General features: G+C 43.0%; 1 protein-coding gene across 3 annotated transcripts in view; it reads right to left on the bottom strand.

Moving 5' to 3' along the window:
• Positions 1-24,248, bottom strand: part of ANKLE1 (ankyrin repeat and LEM domain containing 1) — a 30,536-nt gene extending 6,288 nt beyond the window's left edge. Inside the window, exons 1-7 of one of the 3 annotated variants that reach the window (XM_073636862.1) lie at positions 23,302-24,248; positions 15,037-15,189; positions 13,279-13,384; positions 13,088-13,199; positions 9,654-11,957; positions 6,533-6,707; positions 86-245 (exon numbers count right to left, since the gene is read on the bottom strand). In XM_073636862.1, coding sequence (XP_073492963.1) covers positions 86-245; positions 6,533-6,707; positions 9,654-11,957; positions 13,088-13,199; positions 13,279-13,384; positions 15,037-15,189; positions 23,302-23,354 — 3,063 coding nt within the window. In that variant the 5' untranslated portion in view covers positions 23,355-24,248. Of the gene's footprint in view, positions 1-85; positions 246-6,532; positions 6,708-9,653; positions 11,958-13,087; positions 13,200-13,278; positions 13,385-15,036; positions 15,190-23,301 lie in introns of those variants that run through there. The other 2 variants (XM_073636863.1, XM_073636864.1) reach the window with 2 other exon arrangements.
• Positions 24,249-24,738: the final 490 nt, after the last annotated feature.

Genomic DNA, 24,738 nt, shown 5'->3' with positions numbered 1-24,738 from the left:
CTGAATACTTTCCGTACCCACTGTATATAGAAGTAAAAACAGAACATATTCAGTAAGAGATAAAATAATACAATAATGAGATTACCTGTTTGCAAGTACCCTTAAAGTGATTAAGTGCTTCATACAGATGGCAGTATGGTCGAGATCTCTTTCCTTTTCCCACATAAAAAATAGCGCTGACAAAAGTACGGAAGCAATCTATCGGAGATAAGTCATGACAACGAGATGGAAGATTTCGAGTGACCCTAAAAAGAAAGTTCTGAATTAATTAAAAGCTACTGTTTCAGGGTCAATAATTTAAAAAAAAAAAAATAAATAAAATTTATTTATTTATTTATTTATATATATATATATATATATATATATATATATATATATATATATATATATATATATATATATATATATATATATATATATATATATACACACACACACACACATATACATATATATATATATACACACACACACACATATACATATATATATATATATATATATATATATATATATATATATATATATATATACACACACATATACATACATACACACACAGTTATATGAAAAAGTTTGGGCACCCCTATTAATTTTAAGCTTATTGTTTTATAAAAATTGGTGTTTTTGCAACAGCTATTTCAGTTTGATATATGTAATAACTGTTGGACACAGTAATGTTTCTGCCTTGAAATGAGGTTTATTGTACTAACAGAAAATGTGCAATCTGCATTCAAACAAAATTTGACAGGTGCATAAGTATGGGCACCTCACCAGAAAAGTGACATTAATATTTAGTAGATCCTCCTTTTGCAAAAATAACAGCCTCTAGTCACTTCCTGTAGCTTTTAATGAGTTCCTGGATCCTGGGTGAAGGTATTTTTGACCATTCCTCTTTACAAAACAATTCCAGTTCAGTTAAGTTTGATGGTCGCTGAGCATGGACAGCCCTCTTCAAATGATCCCACAGATGTTCAATGATATTCAGGTCTGGGGACTGGGATGGCCATTCCAGAACATTGTAATTGTTCTTCTGCATGAATGCCTGAGTAGATTTGGAGCGGTGTTTTGGATAATTGTCTTGCTGAAAGATCCATCCCCTTCGTAACTTCAACTTTATCACTGATTCTTGAACATTATTGTCATGAATCTGCTGATACTGAGTGGAATCCATGCGTCCCTCAACTTTAATAAGATTCCCGGTTCCAGCATTGGCCACACAGCCCCAAAGCATGATGGAACCTCCACGAATTTTTACTGTGGGTAGCAAGTGTTTTTCTTGGAATGCTGTGTTTTTTTGCCGCCATGCATAACGCCTTTTTGTATGACCAAACAACTCAATCTTGGTTTCATCAGTCCACAGGACCTTCTTCCAAAAAGAAATTGGCTTCTCCAAATGTGCTTTTGCATACCTCAGCCGACTCTGTTTGTGGCGTGCTTGCAGAAACGGCTTCTTTCGCATCACTCTCCCATACAGCTTCTCCTTGGGCAAAGTGCGTTGTATAGTTGACCGATGCACAGTGACACCATCTGCAGCAAGTTGATGCTGCAGCTCTCTGGAGGTGGTCTGAGGATTGTCCTTGACTGATCTCACCATTCTTCTTCTCTGCCTTTCTGATGTTTTTCTTGGCCTGCCACTTCTGGCCTTAACAAGAACTGTCCCTGTGTTTTTCCATTTCCTTACTATGTTCCTCACAGTGGAAACTGACAGGTTAAATCTCTGAGACAGCTTTTTGTATCCTTCCCCTGAACAACTATGTTGAATAATCTTTGTTTGCAGATCATTTGACAGTTGTTTTGAGGAGCCCATGATGCCATTCTTCAGAGGAGATTCAAACAGGAGAACAACTTGCAAGTGGCCACTTTAAGTAGCTTTTCTCATGATTGCATACACCTGGCTCTGAAGTTCAAAGCTCAATGAGGTTACAAAACCAAACAAATTGCTTTAGTAAGTCAGTAAAAAGTAGGAAGGAGTATTTAAAACAAGAAAATGATAAGGGTGCCCATACTTATGCACCTGTCAAATTTTGTTTGAATGCAGATTGCACATTTTCTGTTAGTACAATAAACCTCATTTCAAGGCAGAAACATTACTGTGTCCAACAGTTATTACATTTATCAAACTGAAATAGCTGTTGCAAAAACACCAATTTTTATAAAACAATAAGCTTAAGATTAATAGGGGTGCCCAAACTTTTTCATATAACTGTATATATATATATATATATATAAAAGCTTTTCAATTTTAGGATTTACGGAGCGTGTTGCCATGCACAAATATTACAACATTTTTACCATTAACCACTAAAGACTGTGGGCCTCTTTTTCACCCTTGTGCTGAATTCACATGTCTTGTTTTCCTGTGTGTATTCTATCTGAAATAAATAAGTGGCACAAAAGCGTTGTGGTTGTGCATTGCCATCTGTACAATGTGCATGGCAGGCTTCTTGTACACCTTGGCTTTTCTCATGGTCTTGTACGGCTGGAGGACTTGATCAGAGAGATCAACTCCCCCCCCCACCATCATCCCTGATGTTCTTGTTGTACCCCAGTACACAGTGTGATTTGTGAACCCGTGTAGATATACCTCGTATAGTGCTGGGGGGTGCTGCCATCACCATGTATGGTGTGCAAGAGGGATGTCCTTTTCTTGACCTTGATCACCAACACGTTGTCGCTACATTGGGTTCTACTCTCACCTTTTCGGAGCAGCTGCCCAATTAGGGAGGCCTCTCTGATTTTTGCAGATAGTACCGCCGGCTGCGGTATCTCGCGCAGAGAGGGACTTGAATAGTAGGATGCTGGTATAAAAGTTATCTACAAAAAGGTGATAACCTTGATCCAGCAGTGGGTGCACCAAATCCCACACAAATTTCTCGCTCACCCCCAGGACGAGGGAGGGGCGCATTCAGGGGGGTTGAATCCGGGTGTCCTTCCCTTCATAAACTCTAAAACCTGTGGGTGTACCCTGAGGTACTCTCACAGTTTATACAGCTTAATTCCATAACTGGCCCTCAAACTGGGCAGGTATTGTTGGAATTTGAGCCTCCCCTTGAAATAGATTAGGGACTCATCCACGCAAATGTTCTTTTGAGGCACGGACACCTCAGCAAACTTGTGATCTGTGACCGGCCGAATTTTAAAGAGACGGTCAAACTTGGGGTCATCTTGTGGAGGACACCGTGCATTATCGTTGTAATACAAAAAACTTTGGATTGCCTCAAGACGTTTACGGATCATGGCCATGCGGAACACTGGAGTGTTGTATAAGACATCAACACTCCAATACTGAAAAAGTTCTGGCTTCTTCACTAACTATGTGAAGAACCAGGCTCCAAAACGTCATCATTTTTACTGCATCTACAGGTCCAGCTGGAAAATGATGAAGAGGGGTTTCGTGCCAAAAATTGCTGGGCGTACAAATTTGTTTGGGCCACCATGAGGTTTACAAAATCCTCAGAGAAAAAGACTTTGAAAAAGTCAATTTCTGTGAGGCCGGTGGTGTCAAATTTGATTCCTGATTGCGTCACAAGATCAAGAATCTGTGGCTCATAATCTTCAGGGGTGAGGTCCATATGGATTCAGTAACGGTGGACGCTGGTTCAGTTTCTGTCCTGGGGCGTCTGCGTGGCGGTTTAGTATCACTTGAGGAAGAGGATGAGGAAAAATAAAGGAAGGTGGGATCCTTTCCCTCACTATCAGTGTCTGAGCCAAAGAAGGCGTATGCCTCCTCCGCTGAATACAGTTACAAGCGGGACAATTTTTTTTTTTTTTTTTTTTTACATATGTGAGGTTTGTGCGAGTAACAAATTTTATTCAGGTGTGTGAGTGCTTTGTGTAAACTTTTTTCATTTAGAAGAAAAAACAAAAAACCGCTCGACGACTATAGGACGTACGCACGGATGTTATTCTTTTTCTTAGGCGCTGACACTAACTCAATTCAGTAAAAAATACCGCCGTAGACGATTACTAAAAGGTATATTTTTACTGTCCCTAATCTAGTCCTATCAACTAATGTAAATGATTTTTTACTCGATTATTTTTTCACAAAAAAATAAATAAATAAAAACTACCCGAGGCTGGTGGTCAGTGATGTGCATCAAAGACCAGCGCTCGATGGCTGTAGGACGCATGCACGCATGTGGTGCAAAAAGGGGATAAAAAAAACGAGCACGGGTGATAATCAGTGGTGTACAGCTGATCAGCGGCTGTAGGACGCATAAATGGAGTGGTGCAATGAAGGGGGTGGGAATGGCAAAAAAGTCAAGTAAAACAGCGAACACGAGTGCGGATCAGTGATTTGTGTCACTGGTCAACGCTCGGCGGCTGCTGGATGCACGAAATAGAAACTGCCAAAAATCGAGCGATTAAATACTGACCAGCGCTCGGCAGCAGAAGGGGGATTGGGATGGATTAGGAAAGATCAGGCAAGGATCAGGGAGAGATTAGGAACTCTTCTTCTTTTCTTCAGCAGCAGCAGCAGGAGGAGCACAAACCTCAAAAAGTCTGTGCACCAGAAAGCTCAGCAGGGCGCACCGAGCGACACAGTGACTGCGAGGTCAGATGATGTCAGTGCACTCTGATTGCCTCTTACAGCACCGATCGTAAGCTGGACATCAGTGTTTCAGGCAATTTGATTCAGAATTTAACAGCCAATCGCAGTGATCGTAGTAGTGGGGGAGAGTTGCATTTGCGACCCCATGTTCCCTTCTGTAAGATGGCGCCGTCAACTTAATGCGATGACTGCGGTTGCGGTGCCGCATTAAAGATATGATGTATCCATATGTCCAAGGTCGGCAAGTACCTACCAACCTGGAAGTATGGATACGTCCAAGGTCGTAAAGGGGTTTATCCCCTTCACCCTTGGGCCATTTTCCATTCTTGCACTTTCATTTTTTGATTCGCTTATTCAGAGCCATAACTTTTCTATTACGGCATGTACAGCACATGTCTTTAAGGGGTTAAAGAAGCACTCCTCCTCCCATCAAATTTTTATCCTCTTAACATATTGCAGTCATCATATTAAATGACACGGTGTACTTACAATTGCTCATTTTGCCTTTCTACCCAGCTAATTCTTCTCTTCTCAGCTCTAAATAGAAACAGGAAGTATCTAGTACTTGCAGAAATCATTCCCCTCTTCAACTCCTGACCCAGCTGCTCCGACCCTCCCCCCCTGCCATTGACTTTTGCAGTGACTAGTGAGTCACACAGGGAAAATTGACCTCCTGTTTCTACAAAAAGCTTAGAAGGATTCAGCCAGTCAGTTTTTAATCATGTGATGTCATAGACCTAATAGAAGAGAGAAGAATTAACTGGGAAGTACACAGTGCCATATAATATGGTGACTGCAATATGTTGAGAGGATAAACATTTTGATGGGAGGAGTGCTTCTTTAAAGTGTAAGAATTGTTAGATTGTAATATTTAACATGTAGTAGATAGCAAAATGTATTTATTTTTGGGTTATATAGAATCGTATTAACCGAAAAGCATGGCAATATATAAGGACCATAGTCCCAAAACACTTAGGGAACTCCCAAATGAATAAATCCCACAAGATAATTGAGTGAATAATCCCCAAATTATAAATCATAATGAAATACAAGTCATGTTCAAATTTTAGATATATAATATTCTATCAAAAATAATTTAAAAAATAGTGTCAAAGAACACTTATGAATAGACAATTGGACATGTAAAATAGTAGGTCATGGGTGAGGATATGAACACAGAATGACAAAAATTAATCCATAGTAAATGGCCATGAAATATTAATATATTTCACCATTACTCAAATTTTAATTTCAAAGGAATTCAAGCATAGTTAAGTAATAACATCATTATGCCACCGGATGGCGTTTAAATGGTATGCTCAAATCACTGAAAGGAGACAAGTATATGCATGTTTAGAGGGGTGATTATAAAGATGCTAATGAAGGAATGGTCACAGAAAGTGAAAATTATTTCATGGCTTACTCATGTAGGGCAAGTGCTGTCCTGATGTGGGCCATGTAGCATACCATTAAAACTCTTCTGCACTTTAACGCCATCTAGTGGCACAATGATGTTATTACTTAACTATGCTTGAATTCCTTTGAAATTAAAATGGGAGGGATGGTGACATATTAATATTTCATGCCCATTTATTATGGATTAACTTTTGTCATTCTATGTTTTTGTGTCCTCACCCATGACCTACTATTTTTACATGTCCAATTGTCTATAAGTGTTCTTTGACACTATTTTTTTTTAAATGATTTGTTTATATATAATAAACGTGATGCTTTTATCTGAGAATTGAACATGACTCATTTCATTATGATTTATAGTTTGGGGATTATTTACTCCATTATCTTGTATGATTTATTTTTGGAGTTATAGTAGTTTTTCCTGTATAAAAAATTAGTGTTCAAGTCAACTCGCCATCTTTCAATAATAGTTTTATCATTTTTGGGCAATATATTTATATTCTCTACATTCATTTGGCTCATTTTAAGATATAAATACATATTTAAATGTCTCGCACTTACCTGGGATCCAACAATAAGTAATTAAAACTAGATTTTAAGACCCCCTCTCTCCACTTTCGGGTTTTATCTGGTTGGTCGAATTCTTGTGAAAGCGCTGCCTCATCTTTGCTGCAGTCTGGGATGTTAAAGGTGTGAAGGGCTAAAGACAGTTCTGTGCTATATTCAATGGACAAACCTAGAATGGAAAAGTATAGTCCAATTTACATAGAAAATAAAAAATCAGACCAATACTATATGGATGCTATGAAAATACGTTTTCCTTTTCGCTTATGGAAATTTGCACATCAAAATGCCTACACAATACAGAGAGAAATGAATATTGATCTCCTAAGGCAGGGGTCCCCAACCTGAGGCTCGGGAGCCACATGTGGGTCTTGGCTATCAGCTTGGTACATTAGCACCAGGTCTAGCAAACAGCAATAAAGAGGTCTAAATGATAACTTTTGTGAGCAGCTCTGCACAGAGAAGAATATCTGGATGAGCATGTACTGGCCTTGGTATAGGATGACATTGTAGAAATGATGCTTCGGGTATGTGCACACGGTGCGGATTTGCTGCCGTTTTGACGCTGCAGAATTTCTGCACCATTTCCGCACCTAATATGCAAATTAGGTCACTTGCGGTTTTTGGTGCGATTTTTATGCATGCGTTTTTCATGCCTTCATGTTGAAATTAGATAATAGGGTTTTTTTTAAACAAACTTTATTGATCATCATGTAGCGTTTTTTTGTGTGCATTTCCGCTGCTGAAACGCACACAAAACACACGTGCGGTTTTTACGCATGCAGATTTTCCTCATCTAATGCAAGTCTATGGGGAAAATCCGCATGCGTTTCCGCAAGAGAAATAGACATGCTGCGGATCTGAAAAATGTACCTCATGTCAGTTTCCGCAGGTGCACAAAGACTCATAGTGGGCATGGGATTTCTAGAAATCCAATCCACTATGCTGTAACATCTGGCCGCTGCGGTTTTGACGTAGCATAAAAACGCAGCGTCAAAACCGCTGCAAATCCGCACCGTGTGCACATGCCCTTAAAGTTGGATGTGATAGTGTGGCGAGTGTGCTTGATTTGAGAATACCGAAGGTTGGTAAGATGGGAATTCCTGGATGTAGGTATACTAGAAGTAGGAGGATAGGAGTGGTAGTCTGCGCTGCTGTGCTACAAACAGGAGATCCAGAGGACGTAGTAAGGTGAATAGAACGTGTGATTTTCAACCTGAATACCGTGGTTCTCCTGATGAAGAAGTTGGTTCAACTTTGAAAAGCGTTGAGAATAAATTGCATGCTCTAATCACTTTACTACGTCATCTGGATTTAATGTATCTAGCACAGCAGAACAGGCTACTACTTCTACACAGAAGGATTTTCCGACCTGCGGGTACTGCAGCAGCGGTCATACCTTGATTCCTCAGTTGTGGGTTAAACAACCCCAAAAGTTGAGCATTTCCTATACCTCTCACCTGGACCTATTTCTCCACCAGATAAGACCCTATTGCGCGTTGTGTCCTCCCCTCTTTCTCGGTGTGATTTTTGTGGAAAAGCTTTTGGTAATGGGGGTTTCTAGGTGTCACTACTGTGGGGGATAGGTAGAGCAGGAGCTGGATGTCACTATTCAGTTGGGGGTGGTCTGGATGTGGCTTGCGACCCTCTATTAGAGCTGAATGTGGCTCTGAAGTTGAGAAAGGCTGGGGACCACTGTCCTAAGATTAAGGACATCACAGTTTTCCAAATAGCCTTAGAAATCTACAGCCCCGATTCATCATTTGCATTTTTTATTTAAGTCACTTTCCTTTTTTTGTCTTGTGGTATAATTTGCAGTTTTGCCACCAAATTCTTCATGAATTTGACAAAGTCAAAAATGGTATTTTTTTTCCCTGTCTTCAATTGCTTTTGCAACCTTTTGGTGCCAAAAGCCGCATGGTTCATCAAATTGCACAAAAATTGTGCCAAACCATAGGCACACTCAAAAATACACAAGGGCGGGGGGGTGGGGTGGGGGGGGACTGGAGTAGAGTTGACCCAAATTTTTGCAACTTCTTAAAAGGTCGCAATTGATAAATCAGGCAAAAACAACATCTGGAATAGCTAAAACACTGCCCACATATAAAAGCACATATACAATAGACAAAAAAAAGCCACAATAGTATAATGAATTGGGTGCAAGCAAAAAAAAATTGTGGAAAACCCACAAAATTGGACATAAAACCAGGCACAAAGGCAATGATGAATCAGGGTCTATAATTTTGTTGCTATAGTCTCTGCAAAATATTCAAATGGCTGGATGTGCTGCTTCTTCTGACAAAGATCTGACAGACTTTTCAATTGCATTTCTAAGTCATTCAAATTTTACTCATATGCAAATGAGGCGCTAAGTGCTCTGGGTGCGACAGAGCACTTAAGGAGTCTATGGTTGCGTCCCTGCCCAGCACCAACCTCTTTAGCTTTATTGATAATTGTTACACAGGCATTGATCTGCTAGGCAAGGAATTCAGACAGTGATCTATCAATCATGCTAAAGTGGCAGTTGGTGGGCAGGGAAACAATCTCGGGAGGCAGAGGCTTGATAAGTGCGCTGTCAAGCCCAGAGCACCTATTGCCACATTTGTATATGGATTAAAAAGCTGATTTCTTGGGAATGCAGCAACAGATAGAAGATATAAAGAGGTAGATGGATTTAAATTTCAAAGACCTTATATTCTACTGGCAAGACTTGACATGAAAGTGGGGTTTATCAGGACACACATCAACAACATTCCCTGTATACATTCTAAGCCAAAAGGCCTTACAGGTAGCACAATAAAAATGAAGAGATTTCCTGTAACAGTAGTCTCAGGTGCCATCTGAAGATTACCCTATTAATCCTGTTCAGACCTCAAGTAGCATAACCCATAATGCAGAAATTGTGTGAGGCAGGGCACATAATATTCTGAAACTAGCCAGTAAGGAGAGGCGAGTAATATCCATTGAACTAAAAATCTCCCCTCACCAACATAAAAAAAGAAGAAAAATAAATCAAAAACATCAGAATTCTTTTGGCTAGACCACAGGATTTTTTTTGCTTTTTTTAATAAAAAAGGCAGTTATAAATACAGCAAATTCAGAGCTATTAAGGTCTTACCTGACGGTCTATTTGATGTATGCTCCTTTAAACATTTATCTAATAATAAGATGCACGTTTTCCGATTTTGACTAGTTACTTGCACAGTTTCATCGCCAAACCCTCTTAATCTGCTGGCAATGTCATCATTAGACAATCTGTAGAGTTCCACAGCTACTCGATTAGGTGAATTTAAAGGAGGGGCCTTATTTATGGTTATAGTGTTAATTTTATAGTTTCTCCAGTCATAAATAATGGTATTGTCAGAATTTCCTGGAAGATTGGTGCCAGACTGATCCACAGATGGCATATGCTTCTCGATAAGTACATGTCCTTTCTCATTATCCTTATAGAGATATTCAACGGGCTCTGCCTGGCTTACATTAACTGGGCGTCCACCAGGTGATAACGGCACTTCTTGGCTGTTAGAATCAACTGTACTTAAATCTGGTTGAGCAATGCTTTCCTCAACTCTTACTATGGAAGAAAGTCTGCTAAAGCTGTAACGTGGACCTTCACAGCTATTCACTGCGGTGTCTTCTATTAATGTACTATGATAAAAAGATGGATTAAATAAAGATGCAGGCAATGATTTATCTTCCGTGGTAGTAATAACTGCTCTATTTTTCGGATCAGCAACTCCACTAATCTCAGATTCACCATCTTCAGTTAGCCAAGCACTGTCCAAAACTCCACCTTCAACAGAATGGTTAATAGCGGTTCGCTTCAATTCCCTGCAGGATTTAACTTCTGCCTCTGAAGAAAGATCATCTGTGAGAAAGTTGCTGATATCGACGGTTGTTTGAAGCTCAGAGACGCTTTCCTTATCATCCTGTTGAATATTTTTAGCATCAACATTGTTGAGGGTTTGAGATGTGTTTGACATCTTAGTAGATTCGTATGTCTCACCAGGAGTGTGGGAGCTCTTTCTAGGCAAAAATTCATCTGGTGTAAGATCACGTGTGGAAGTTACCAGGGGACCTTCTGGCGTCCTCACTCGCCTGCCTCGTTTGGGCATTTCCACAGACTCATCGAAGAGCGAAGAAATGTTCTGTCGAAAATTGTAACAATGGAGTCTACTTTTAGTACGAGGTGTAAAGAAAGGACTTTTGTCTTCATTTGACGTTGATGGCGAATTTTTAGTTGCAAGCATCATTTCTTTCAAGCCTTTGTAAAGCTCAGAATCTTCTTTGCCATGTACAGGATAATTATGTGCTTCAATAATAAAGGTATCTTCATAGCTACTGGAGGAGGAACTCGCATTGGTCCGTTTAAGGGCACCATGCTGTAGGGATTCAGTTTCACCACTTACTGGAATAGTATCAGCACTTGCGGCCTCTGACTCAGTCCTACTGAAACCCTTGGTAGACAGTACTAAATTCCTTAACTGAGTTTGCAAATCATGGCTTCCATGTTCGTAATTAGGTGATTTCACTGCACGGCGTCTTTCATTAGAGAGTAATTGTGTGGCAACACCTATTAACGCTTCATTTTCCACTGCTGGCATACCTTTCAGAGTACCTACAAGTTCAAGGTTCTGAGCATTCACGGCATCATTAACTGAATTGTGAAGGGAATTTGCGATTCTTTCGGATCTCCACCTTCTATCACCACTATCCCAGATGCTTGTGTTACACTCACTGTACTTATTCCTAAAAGCAGACCTGTTATCATGCAAAACCAAGGTCTCTTCCTCATTATCATCATTGCATTCTTTGTTGTAAATGTTATGATCCAGAGAAATTTCATCCAATCCCTCGAATTTCTTGAAAGCCTGATAATCTTCTGTGCTCGGATTTAATGGTAATTTTCTGTTACTTGTTAAATCTTGATTTACTGCAGAATACACAGAAATGCCCAAAGCTGAATTATTTTCCCAGTTATGATCAACCAAAAGTTGAGTCTTAATGGACACATCACAATTAATACTTTTGCATATGGAGGAGTTCTCTAAAGCTACATCAGATTCCCTGTGAGTAGAAAAGTATTCACTACATTGACTACTCTGTGAAGTCTTTGTAAAAGGAACTACTTCTTTTGCTTCAGTTGGCTTTGTTTCACATTTATCCCTCATGATTTTCGTACTATTATCCATTTGTAATTCTTTTTTGGATCCATTTTTTGCACACAAGTCTGGCATTTCCACATGGCTTGATATTACTGCGTAGTCCATGTTGTTTCCTGGAGAGACAGTTTTAGGAAGACACATCAAAGGAGAGATTTTAGTGCTGCTTGATGGGGTGGTTTCATAGGTTGACCCAAGCAGCAGCGTGATGCAGCTCATTTCTGTAATATCGGGTAAAGAGGAAGAATTCTTGTGACATCCTGTGGAAAGAATCAAAGAATATCATTACGACACCTCATTGCCATGCAGGCAAAATGACTTCGCATATAAAATGTAACTTTCAAACCTAACATGGTGTTTAACAGACTTGAAAAAGATGAACACTAGGGTCTCGATGTATCAAGACCAGAGATTTTCTCACAGTTCTTGATCAGCGAGCGTGGTGGTGTCAGGCGTCTTGATAAATCTGGAGCATCTGATAAGTGACGTGTGCCACAGCTGAAATTGTACTCAGAATGGCTTAAAATTTCTGGCATAAGGAACACCACAGTTAGACAAATTAGACGAGTTATAGCATCCTGCCCCAGCTCTGCCACTTTATCACACGGTATATATCTCATGCTGTCAAAGCTACCAGTCAAATTATTTTTTAACCATTCTGCAATTACTATTGTAACTCCTGTCCACTGCAAACATCTTTTGTCCTCAGCCTCCAAGAGTCCTAACTAGTGTTGAGCGAATATGTTCTATTAACCCTTTCGGCGAGTACGCTCGGGCCGAGCTCCGAGTATTTATAGCTGCTCAGTGTTATGGTTGAATCGCTCCAGTGTGCATGATTTGCAACTGTTTGACAGCTTTATTGAATGTGTAAGAAATAGACATTCCTCACATGTAATAAAACTGTCAGTCGCAAATCATGCACACGGGAGCGATTCAACCATATCACCGAGCAGCTGTAAATACTCGGAGCTCGGCCTGAGCATACTCGGCGAAAGGGTTAACAGAACATACTCGCTCAACACTAGTCATAACTTATTTTGCCAACATAGCCTTTATGAGGAACTGTTTTTGCTGAACTAGTTGTACTTTTAATTGCAACATTTTAAATTTACCATATTAATGCTTTTTGCTTTGTTTTTGTTTTTTTTAAATGGAGGGGGGGTCTAAAACCACAATTACAGCATTGTTTTGGGGTTTGTTTTTACAGTGTTCACAGTTATGGCATTCAATGTGGAGGGGAACGTAAAATATTATTTTAACCACCAGGGTAAACAAAGTGTCCAAATTTCAAGCAGTAAGTTGGTCAACTGTTCATAAAGGGATAACTATTTAAATGTATATATTTTACAGAAATTATTAGGACAGCATCCTTAACAGTAAATGACATTACCATCTAGTTCACCTGTGTATCCATCAGAGATTCTTTCTGTGTATTCCTGAAGTGCTACAACACACCTCCTGTTATTCTCCATTAAGGCCAAGTCTAATGCTGTATTGCCATCCTGTGATAAAAGACACCACTGAAAAGTCTCTCAAGTATCCAAGAAAGAAATGTTATTTGTGGAGCCAAAAGGAACTAACCTGATCCTGAATAGAAGGGTCTCCACCTTTCTGCAACAAGAAGATAAGAGCCTTACAACATCCCCAAGAAGCTGCTACATGCACTGGCGTCAGATCATCTATAGATCTAAAAACACAAAAGTAAAAAAGAAGGAGTATATATGTTGTTAAAGGGTAAGAGATTGCACAGGAACTGTAAATATTACTCAGGAGTGGTCCAACTGAGAACTAACAGTCAGAGCTGGGTGGAAATTGCTTGTCAAGGATATGAAAATGAAGGTTACAACGAAAATAAAATAAGTATTTACGGCTCCAGCTAGACCGGACTAATGAAACTTTCATGCAATCTATTTTAAATACCTATAAACGCCATCAGTGGGTTGTTCTGTTAGGCTGTGTGCCCACGATGCGTTTAAGCGTTTCCGGAGCGGCAAAAAAGCTGCAGAAACGCTTAAAAAACTCATGGTAGAAGGCCTGCCATGTTCCCCAATGATAATCCGCACGTGCTGTGCACATGCTGCAAAAATTTCCACTGCGAATTATCATTGCGGAAAAAAAACGCAGCACTACCGATTATTTTGCGGAAGCGCTGCGTTTTCGCCGCCATTGACTTGCATTCAAACGCATGGATTCCACATCACTGCATCTGTAAATGCGCATTCCATGCCTTCCAATGTGCAGATGGTACCCGGGTGTGGAGGAGAGGAGACTCTCGTAAGGACCCAGGTAGCATAGAAACTGTAAAAAAAAAAAAGAATAAAATAAATATGATACTTACCTTCTGACGGCCCCCGGTGCGCTTGTCCTCTCTTGCCGGCAAATCGCGATGGACTGAAGGACCTGCGCTGAAATCCGTCATGTGACAGGTCACGCGAACCTGACGTCGGCAGGTCCTTCAGTGCACTGTACCGCGATCTGCCGGCAGTCAGCACCAAGCGAAGCAAGACTCCGGGGACCATCGGAAGGTAAGTATAGATTTATTTTTTATTTTTTTACATTCTCTCGGGTCACACTATATAAATCCATGCAGTTTGCATGGATTTATATAGTGTGACCTAGTTGTCACAAGCACTTTCCAAGTGATGCTAAAATCGCCTGGAAAGCGCTTGTCAACCTGCATGCGGAAATGCATGTGAAGAACGCTTCAATTACGCTTGTCCCTGGCAGGAAAACGCATGTACAATCCGCATGCGCTTTTTTTCTGCCAGGGAGATGCAGAAACGCTCAGGAAAAATCAGGAGCATTTCTGCATCGTGTTCACATAGCTTAAATGTTTTGAGAATCTGCCGAAATAACAGACTAAATTAATTTTCCTATTTAATAAAGTTATGGCATGTTGCTAAGATTACTTTATGATTTGTGCAAAATATTCAGTTGTTTTCCTGAACAGTGGTGTTATGGCTACCCATTTTTCCAGTGTAGTTCCTTGGACACATAGGTGGCCAGGACACCGCTGTGCAGAGACCACATTGAAGGGCACACAGCACCCCTTCATTCTCAAGATCATTAGGTATCCTAAAGTAATGTCATGACCTAGCTTCATATCATACCTTTTTCAGATTTTTAAAATAACTCTCCAAGAATTGTAACAAAGACATTTTCTATACACACAAATTTCAGGAAAGGTGGACTTTCCTTTAAGAACCACATATTATAAAAAAAACATTTCAGAATTCAGGATTGCTTTCTTTAAGTGGTATCCAATAGAACTACTATCCTCTATACAGCTGCTCATCGGATAACCAATGACAAAGACTATGTATCTTTACCTACGCATACCTGACATTAGGATTTCCACTGTGTTGTAAAATCAGTTTTAGACATCTCAGGGCACACTCACTTTCCTTCCCTGAAGCAAGGTGAATGGCAGCAATGCCATTGGGGAGAACAAAATTTGGGTCTGCTCCACATTTTAAAAGATTTTCAACTTCCCTGAGGAAAAAAAAAACATAATATGTTACTACAAATCCTGTAGATTTAGCTTAGTTATGTAAGGGATGGTTGGAATCCGTTCATAAATACCATATTTTTCAGATTATAAGACGCCCCCCCCCCCCTAAAAAAAGGGGGTGAGTCTTATAATGCGAAGGTACAGTATTTGACCTGGGGGGCGTCGTAGGCGTCACAGATACAGGAGGTTGGCGACGGCCACGGCAGGAGTCTAGCGATGCTGCGGGCTCTGTCCTCTCAGAAGGGTCGCTGATTCAGGAGGACTTGAGTGGTGGTGGCGGCAGGAGTGGGGTGATGCTGTGGGCTCCGTCCTCTCAAAAGAATTCAGCGGTGAGAGGAGGTAACCATACATAGCCCTGCGGTGGGCTTCAGGAAAATGGCCGACGGAGCATGCGATTGAGATCTCGTGAGACGACATCTTGATCTGCACATGCTCCGGTGGCTATTTTCCCTAAGCCCACCACAGTGCAATGTAAGGGAGGGGGAACCTCCGCTCACCGCCAACTTCTTCTGAAAACTGAGCCCGCAGCATCACCCCACTCCTGCCGCCACCACTGCCCAAGTCCTCCTGAATCAGCGACCCTTCTGAGAGGACGGGGCCCACAGTATCGCCCGCCTCCTGCCGCAGTCACCGCCAGCCTCTTGAAGCAGTGACCCTGGCTACTGTGACCTCCGCTCCACCACCGCCGCCCCCCAGGTAAAACGGATTATAAGGCTCACCATTTTATTTAAAAAAAAAAAAAAAAAAAAAAAAAAAAAAAAACATTTTTTTCCTATTTTGCACCCCAAATTTTGGGGTGCGTCTTATAATCTGGTGCGTTTTATAATCCGCATATAAAGCAGAGGACTAAAGAAAACCAGTTACATAAAGTTAAACTATCAAGCATATATTTTGTTAATTTGCTATTGCAGGAAACAAAACAATGGCAATGCATAAGTTAACACCTGCGGATTTTCCACAAATGTAGAAATAGCTTTAGAGTGGGGTAATCTTAAATTGATCACACGAAAGGGGGAGAGGTTTGATAGAGGCGTACCGCCAATTGCGGCTGTCCGCGCAGCCGCTGTGGGGCCCATGAGTCATGAAGCCCAGTGCCAGCACCGCCCCCCATCGCAAGTTCAATTATGGTTGAGGCTTCCTCCTCCATTATTCTTTTTCAGCGTCTGACGTACGCTGAGGCATGCAGCGTTTCAGAAAGCTCGTTGCAGAGACTGGAGCAGCTAGGGAACGAGGAGGAGAGGTGAGTATTGTATTTTTTGTGCAGTATACTGTATGGAGATCTATGGGTAGCTCAGTGTACTGTATGGAGGGCTATGTGAGGCCCATTGCGCCATATGAAAGGTTATGTGGGGGCCATTATAATATTTGGTGGGCTATGTGGAAGCCTTTATACTTTATGGATGGCTATGTGGGGGCGATTATATCGTATGCAAGCAGTTATACAGTGTGAAGGTTTGTGTGAGGTCCATCATATTGTGTTGAGGGCGATTATACTGTTTGGAGAGATAATGAGGGCCATTATACATTATGGAGAAGTGTGGGTCCATTATACTGTATGTAGGGCCATTATACTGCATGGAGGGTTGTGTAGGGGATCATACTGTGTTGGGGTCACCATACTTTGCCGGGAGAGTTAAGGTGGGGTATACTAGGGTCATCATACAGTGCATGTGGAGGAATTCACTGTGGGAGTATCATATAGTGTTTGTGGGGCGCTTTTGTTGGCATCATACTTTATGGGGGCAAAGCAGGGCAGTGGAGTAGGTAAGCCAAACCACCGACTCAGACTCCTCAATTTCCCTGACTTCCGCCTCAGACTCCAACTCCACAGCACTGCCTAACTACTGAGCATGTACATAAAGTGCAGCACAGATTCATCTCAACTAAAAGCCGAGATCTTTAGATCAGGAACAGGACAGACATTTATAGGACATTTCATAACTTTCCCAAATTCTTATGAAAACATTTACAGCACATGCTGCATTAAACTACTGTAACAATTTATTATATATTTTAGGAGTCTGAGTCGGTCCATTTTATATCAACTCCAACTCAGACTCCACAGAACTGGTGCAAAGAACAATGAATCTGGGGCTTCAGAAGAAAATGACTTTGAAAAGGCTTTTATTATACTCTCCTACAGTGCAGTCCGGCGTCTGCTCTCTTCTTGCGATTGCGGTCCTCCTTGCTTTGTGTGGATGATGCATCCTACATCATCCACACACTGTCCTCCATTGCGCTGCTGCGCAGGCATACTTCTCTGTGCCCTGCTGAGGGCAAAGTGTCAGTATATAGCCTGCTATCTTGTAGAGCAGTCACATCAGTGATTGTTGATGTGACTGTCCTACAAATGATTGCTGTGGGACACTCGGGATTATGTCATTACAGCAGACAGGTGAGGGATGTATCTTTGTTTTGTTTTTTTACAGGTGGCAATGGCTTCAGAGGTTTTGGCGTTAGCGGAGTATACAGTGTTTTTTATTTTTAAATAAATTATTAAAACCATGTGGACTTTTATTTCAAATAAACACACAGCCTGAAAAAAATCCTTTATTTCCAAACCTTTACTATGGGGTTAGTGACCCTATTACCCCACATGCCTCCGCCACAGGGCAAGTCAGAAGAGCCGAGGCTAAGAGCCAGATTTGGCGCATATTATGGATGCGCCATTTTTGGGGCCTCTGAGGGCTGATATTATTAGCCTCGGAGGGGGCCAGGATCCATGGCCCCTTGCCTGCCTATTAATATCATCTCACAGCTGTCTGTTTAGTCTTTGCTAGTTAGATTTTATAGGGGGACCCTAAGTCAATTTTTTTCTGGGGTCCCCCTGTAATCTAGCCAGTAAAGGTTAAGCAAACAGCTGTGAGCTGTTTTTAATAGCCAGGGAACATCTTTGGCTAATGGCCCCTTCCCTGGCTAGTAATACCAGCCCCCAGCGGTCGGCTTTCCCTCTGCTGGTTATGAAAATGACGCGGGAGCCCACGCCATTTTTTTTTCTTTAATTCTTAATTTTATTTATAAGAAATCCCACGCCTACTGTGCTTGTTTCTGACGCTGCGTAAATTCACCCGCAGCATGTCAATTTCTGTAGCGGAGATGCAAGTCTCCAGTGCAGATTTTGACCGACTGAAATGTCATGACATGCGGTTTATCTGCATGTCCTGACAAAACAAGTGCGGCATTAGAACGCAGCATTTTGGACGCAACGAAAATACTCACCCCTGGTCCGACAGTAATCCAAGGGTTAACGCGATGTCCTACGTTTCTTTTTTCAAATATTTTTATTTGGCTCCAAAAAGCATTCATTGCTGTATAAAAACGCATGCAAAAAAGCACCAGAAACCTGTTTTTTTTCCCGTAGCAAGTGAATGAGAAACCTGAAATGTCATGCATACATTGAGTATTTTAAGACTCGCAGATTTGGTGCAGTTACTAATCTTCAGCATGTCAATCCTCTGTGTTTTTGTAGTGATATTGGCAGGTCTTTGCCGCGTTTTTTTGCCTGCATTTTTTCAGTCATTCAATGGATGAAAAATGCAGGCAAATCGCACCGAAAAAAGAAAATAAGGCTATGTTCACACTAGGCGGGTTTTTTTTTATGCGTTTTTTTATGCAAACTGTCTGCTGCGTTTTACAGTACCTGCAAAGTCTATGAGAAAATGCCCCATTGCTGTGTGGGAATATTCTCATGCGGCAGTGCAGTTAAGTGAGGTCACATGAGCTCATCAGCAGATGAACCCGTATGACCTCTCTCCCGGCAGCTCAGCGCTGTACACTGCGGGAGCGATGACGCTCCTGTCAGTGTTTCGCCGGCTGCTAAATAGAGCGGTCACATCTCACGATCTGGCTGTCCTATTCATTAGATCTGCATGGGACACTAGGGACTATGGGGATAGGTGAGGATTATGGTAGTTTATTATTTTTATTTATTACAGGAGACATGGGCATCAGTGATTAGGTGTAGGTGAGTATCATGTGTTCATTATTTTTATTTAAATAATTATTTTTTAATTGTAACTTTTTTTTTTACTTTTACTGAGCAAGCACGGAGGATGAGATATTACCGTATATTCCGGCGTATAAGACGACTTTTGAAGACTGAAAAATCTTCTGTCTAGTCTGGGGTCGTCTTATACGCCGGTAATGCTTTTGAACTTTCAGAAATTGACATGCGGGGATACTCTGGGGGTGTTAATAAGCTGCCGTGGCCGTATCCCTGCCATGTCGGAGTTAATATAAGGTGGAGGGAGTTAAAATACGGCGGCGGTAGGTCCAGACAGTCAGCGCTTCTGTGCTGAAACTGACACATCGCTGCGTATTCCCAGCTCCGGACACAGCGCAGGGCTTCTGTGCCGACAGCTTTCACTTGTCACAGAAGCGCTGCGCTGTGTCCGGAGCTGGGAAGTTCGCATCGCTTCTGTGACAATATATGAAAAGCCGGCAATTCAGCAGCGGCATAAGCCGGCACCCGACAATTTAGAATAGAAAGAATAGAGCATCACACATAGATTAGATAGATAGAAACATGTCAGTCACATATATATGAAGTACAGTGACAGTATTGCTTACTGTACTTGTCATTTAGTGTAAAGGATTTATTAAAACAAATATTAGTGTTTTCATGCACCGTCTCTTTAAAAAAGCCGGCCGGCATTTCAGCATCTGTACCCGACAATTTATAACAGAAAGAATAGAGCATCACACATAGATTAGATAGATAGAAACATGTCAGTCACATATATATGAAGTACAGTGACAGTGCTGGTTACTGTACTTGTCATCTAGTGTTAAAATAACGGATTTATTTAAAAAAAAATTGGCGTGGGGTTCCCCTTAATTTTAGTCTCTAGCGGAGGTTAAGCAGACGGCTGGGGCAGATGTTTGAAGCCTGGGAAGGGGGTAATACCCACGGAGCTTCCCAGACTACTAATATCAGCCCCCAGCTGAATACCTAGCCTTTACTAGCTATTAAAATGGGGGATCCCAAAAAAATGACGTGGGGTCCCCCCTATTTTAATAGCTAGCAAAGGCTAGGCAGACAGCTGGAGGCTGATATTAATAGCCCAGGAAGGGTGCCATGAATGTTGGCCCCCTCCCAGGCTAGAAACACCAGCCGCCCCAGAAATGGCGCATCCACAGGATGCGCCAATTCTGGCACTTAGCCTCGCTCTTCCCACTGCCCTGTAGCGGTGGCAGTGGGGTAATAGGGTTGGGGTTGATGTCAGCTTATAATGCCAGCTGACATCAAGCCCAGGTTAGTAATGGAGAGGCGTCTATAAGGCACCTCCATTACTAACCCCATAGTCAAAGTTAAAAAAAACACAAACACCCAGAATAAAGTCCTTTAATTGAAATAAACACACAATTCTTTATTGTTCTAAATTAAACCATACTTACCATCACGCCCATTCCAGCTGAAGCCAACGATCTCCTGCAATAAAAGTAAAATAATAAAGCAACCTCATCCTTACCTTTCCATGGTTCCCAGGACAGCTTCAGCTCTGCTACATCGAGATGACAGGCTGGACCGCAGCAGAACGCTGCCATCCAGCCTGTCATCCCGCAGACACTGAGAAGCGCACGCATGCTTGCGCTCCTCAGTGTCTCGCTGTGACGGCATCCAGATGAGCCGACAATGAACTCAGCTCACCTCCTGGACGTCCGTCACTGACAGCGTGGGAAACTTCTACTGCGCATGCGGGGAGCAGGAGAATTTTCCCACGCTGTCAGTGACGTGCATGAGGTGAGCCGAGTTCATTGGACATGATCTCGGCTCATCTGGATGCCGTCACAGTCAGACACTGAGGAGCACAAGCATGCCTGCACTTCTCAGTGTCTGCCGCATGGCAAGCTGAACGGCAGCGTTCTGCTGCGGTGCAGCCTGTCAGGTGAATGTAGCAGAGCTGGACCGGTCCTGGGAACCATGGAGAGGTAAGGATGAGGTTGCTTTATTATTTTACTTTTATTGCAGGAGATCGTTGGCTTCAGCTGGAATGGGCGTGATGGTAAGTATGGTTTAATTTAGAACATTAAAAAATTGTGTCTTTATTTCAATTAAAGGACTTTATTCTGGGTGTTTGTGTTTTTTTTAATTACTTTACTAGAAATTCATGGCGGTCATGTCTAATATTGGCGTGACCCCATGAATTTCGGGCTTAGGGCCAGCTGATAATGCCAAGCTGGCCCTAACCCCTTTATTACCCAGTGAGCCACCGCACCAGGGCCCTGGATGAGTTGGGTACAGCGCCAGAAGATGGCGCTTCTATGAACGCGCCATTTTCCGGGGTGGCTGCGGACTGCAATTTGCAGCGGGGGGGGGGGGGGGGGGGGGGGGCCAGAAAGCTTGGGCCTCCCTGCGCTGCAGATTCCAGCCCCCAGCTGCCTAGTTGTACCTGGCTGGACACAAAAATAGGGCGAAGCCCCACGTCTTTTTTTTTTTAATTATTTCATGAAATAATTAAAAAAAAAAAGGGCTTCCCTATATTGTTGTGTCCGGCCAGGTACAAATAGGCAGCTGGTGGTTGGGTGCAGCCCGTTCCTGCCTGCTGTACCTGGCTGGACACAAAAATATGGCGAAGCCCACGTCAACATTTTTGGGAAAAATTAATTACAAAATTAATAATAATTTAGGGACTGCATCTTTATTAACCCCTCAATTGTCATTTAGTGTTAAAATAAAGGATTTTTTAAAAAGAAAATTGGCGTGGGATCCCCCATCATTATAGTCTCTAGCGGAGGTTAAGCAGACGGCTGGGGCAGATGTTTGAAGCCTGGGAAGGGGGTAATACCCACGGAGCTTCCCAGGCTACTAATATCAGCCCCCAGCTGAATACCTAGCCTTTACTAGCTATTAGAATGGGGGACCCCCCCCAAAAAATGACGTGGGGTCCCCCCCCTATTTTAATATGTTTATGAGTGACAGTTTTCCTGCTATATACCTGCATGTCATAAGAATTTAAATTAAAAAAGGACCATGTTAAATTCAAATCTGTTTTTTTTTAATTTTTACCGGTGTTTGGTATGCGTTGGAAAAGGGGTAGTCTTATACGGTGAATATATCCTAAACTCTATATTTTAACAGGAAAGTAGGGGGGTCGTCTTATACGCCGGAATATACGGTACTTCTCCCATCATCGGTGCTTGCGCTCTCTGTTAATAGTGACAGCAGACACCGGCTGATGGGGATAGTAATCTTCTCTGCCGGCACCTATGACATGCGGTAAGCTTTTTACCGCGGGTTACTGTCCCAGCTGCGGGATCACACTGACATCTGACATTGTCATCACGCAGCACGGTGACCGGCGGTAATCGCAGTCCCTGTTTCCCGCTCTGTCACGCAGATGACAGCGCGGGAAACCACTGATGTTCGGGGACCTGTTTGGGTTGTTTGGGCTCGGGTGCCCAAACCCAAACATTTTTTTGATGTTCGGGTTTAGTCGACAAACCTGAACATCAAAAGGTTCGCTCATTTCTATTCCTGACCCAAATTCAACACATCCCTATATGCCTATGAGACTGCTGAGCACAGGTCAGAAGACTTGCAGCCGGTCCATAATCGGACTGGGAGCGCTGGACAGCCTCACGAAGAGCGAAAGAAAAGAAAGCAGATTAGTCTCATTCAACTGAGTTAAAGGTAAGCTGTCATGTAAAAAAAAACGCTATTAACCTGGAGATATGGGGTTAATCTGCAGGTTAAGGGTGTCATGAAGTCATGCTGAGCAGTGACTGAAGCCTGGAGGAATAAAGTCATTTCCCCCCAGAGCTGGGCTCTGAGTGCAGCGCTCACTGGCCATTTGCAGATTAGGAGCCTTTTTATTTCACATGACAGGTTCCCTTTAATATCTGGCACACCATAAGAAATACACATCATATGTATTATATACACACACAGTAATACAAATACATTATATACACACCAGCCCTAAGGAAATCACAGGCGTAACATATATATATATATATATATATATATATATATATATATACACACACATACATACATACAATACTCTACATTTGTCCCCATGTCACACCAGTGATTACCTTGCTTGCGGTGCTATATACACATATAGAATTCCACACAGTTTCGCACTCACTTGGCGTCTTCATTCTCCACCGCCTCGCACAGCTTTTGGACCATGTCCTCCATCTTGCCATAAGACGCCAGGACTCGTCAGGTAGAATGGCGGGAACTAGACGGGCTCAAGGTTCGGGCACAGGGGCGGCCGCGGCTCCATAACAGTGGCGCGTGATAGGCCGCCTTCCTGGTGGTGCAGGGACACATTCACACAGCGGTGCTGTACAGTAACTCACACAGCGGTGCTGTACAGTAACGGGCACGGCGCTCCTGTCCTATACTACGGCAATACCATACAGTGCAGCCGGAGCAAAGTCAAACTTCCCTCCTTTCCGCTACCGTCTTCTCCCACCACTGCCTGGTGACTCCGCCCAGCCCGGCCGCCTGCGCTCCTCCTGCCCTCCTCCTGCCCGGCCTCGGGTGTTCCTCCTCCTGCCCGGCCTCGGGTGTTTCTCCTCCCCGGCCTCGGGTGTTCCTCCTCCCCGGCCTCGGGTGTTCCTCCTCCTGCCCGGCCGCCTGCACTCCTCCTGCCCGGCCTCGGGTGTTTCTCCTCCCCGGCCTCGGGTGTTCCTCCTCCTGCCCGGCCTCGGGTGTTTCTCCTCCCCGGCCTCGGGTGTTTCTCCTCCCCGGCCTCGGGTGTTCCTCCTCCTGCCCGGCCTCGGGTGTTTCTCCTCCCCGGCCTCGGGTGTTCCTCCTCCTGCCCGGCCGCCTGCGCTCCTCCTGCCCGGCCTCGGGTGTTCCTCCTCCTGCCCGGCCTCGGGTGTTTCTCCTCCCCGGCCCGGCGTAGTGCTCTTGCCGCTTCCCTGGGGCGAGCCTTCGACCGCTGTGGCTGTGGGAAGCCGCCTTCCTTCCGCTCAGAGTCAATACGTGGTAGAGGCTTGTCGTCTAGTGATGGGAGATGGAGGTTCACATAAAGAACATGGAGGCGGGCAGAGCTCCCTGCAGTGTGCAGATAAAAGCTTCCAAGCTGCCGCCAGTCATTCATAGGTCTACATGCCCAGACCTGTCCTGGGTGCTAGAACTGATGCACAATGGGGAGTCCTGTGCCCCATGGCTGTGTATTGCCACAGTTGAGGACAAGGGTACCAAGTTTGGAAGCTAGCGGGGTTCATACAGTCCGGTCAGAATTGAGAACTAAGAACCTCATTTAGGCTGTGTGCACACGAGGCGTTTTTTAAGCATTTCTGCAGCGGCAATAACGCGGCAGAGCGCTTAAAAAACGCATGGTAGAAGGCCTGCCATGTTCCCCAATGATAATCCGCATGGGCTGTGCACATGCTGCGGAAATTTCCGCTGCGGATTATCATTGCGGAAAAAAACGCAGCACTACCAATTGTTTTGCGGAAGCGCTGCGTTTTCGCCGCCATTGACTTTCATTGGAACGCATGGAATCCGCATCATTGCATCTGCAGATGCGCATTCCACGCGTTTCAATGTGCGGATGGTACCCGGATGT

Source organism: Phyllobates terribilis, unplaced genomic scaffold (genome assembly GCF_046119375.1).
Source record: "Phyllobates terribilis strain yellow unplaced genomic scaffold, ASM4611937v1 Scaffold_1__5_contigs__length_1240528914, whole genome shotgun sequence".
In the NCBI taxonomy this organism is placed as follows: Eukaryota; Metazoa; Chordata; class Amphibia; order Anura; family Dendrobatidae; genus Phyllobates; species Phyllobates terribilis.
Note: the sequence above shows the minus strand (reverse complement) of the source record. Positions and strands in the feature narration are given on the sequence as shown.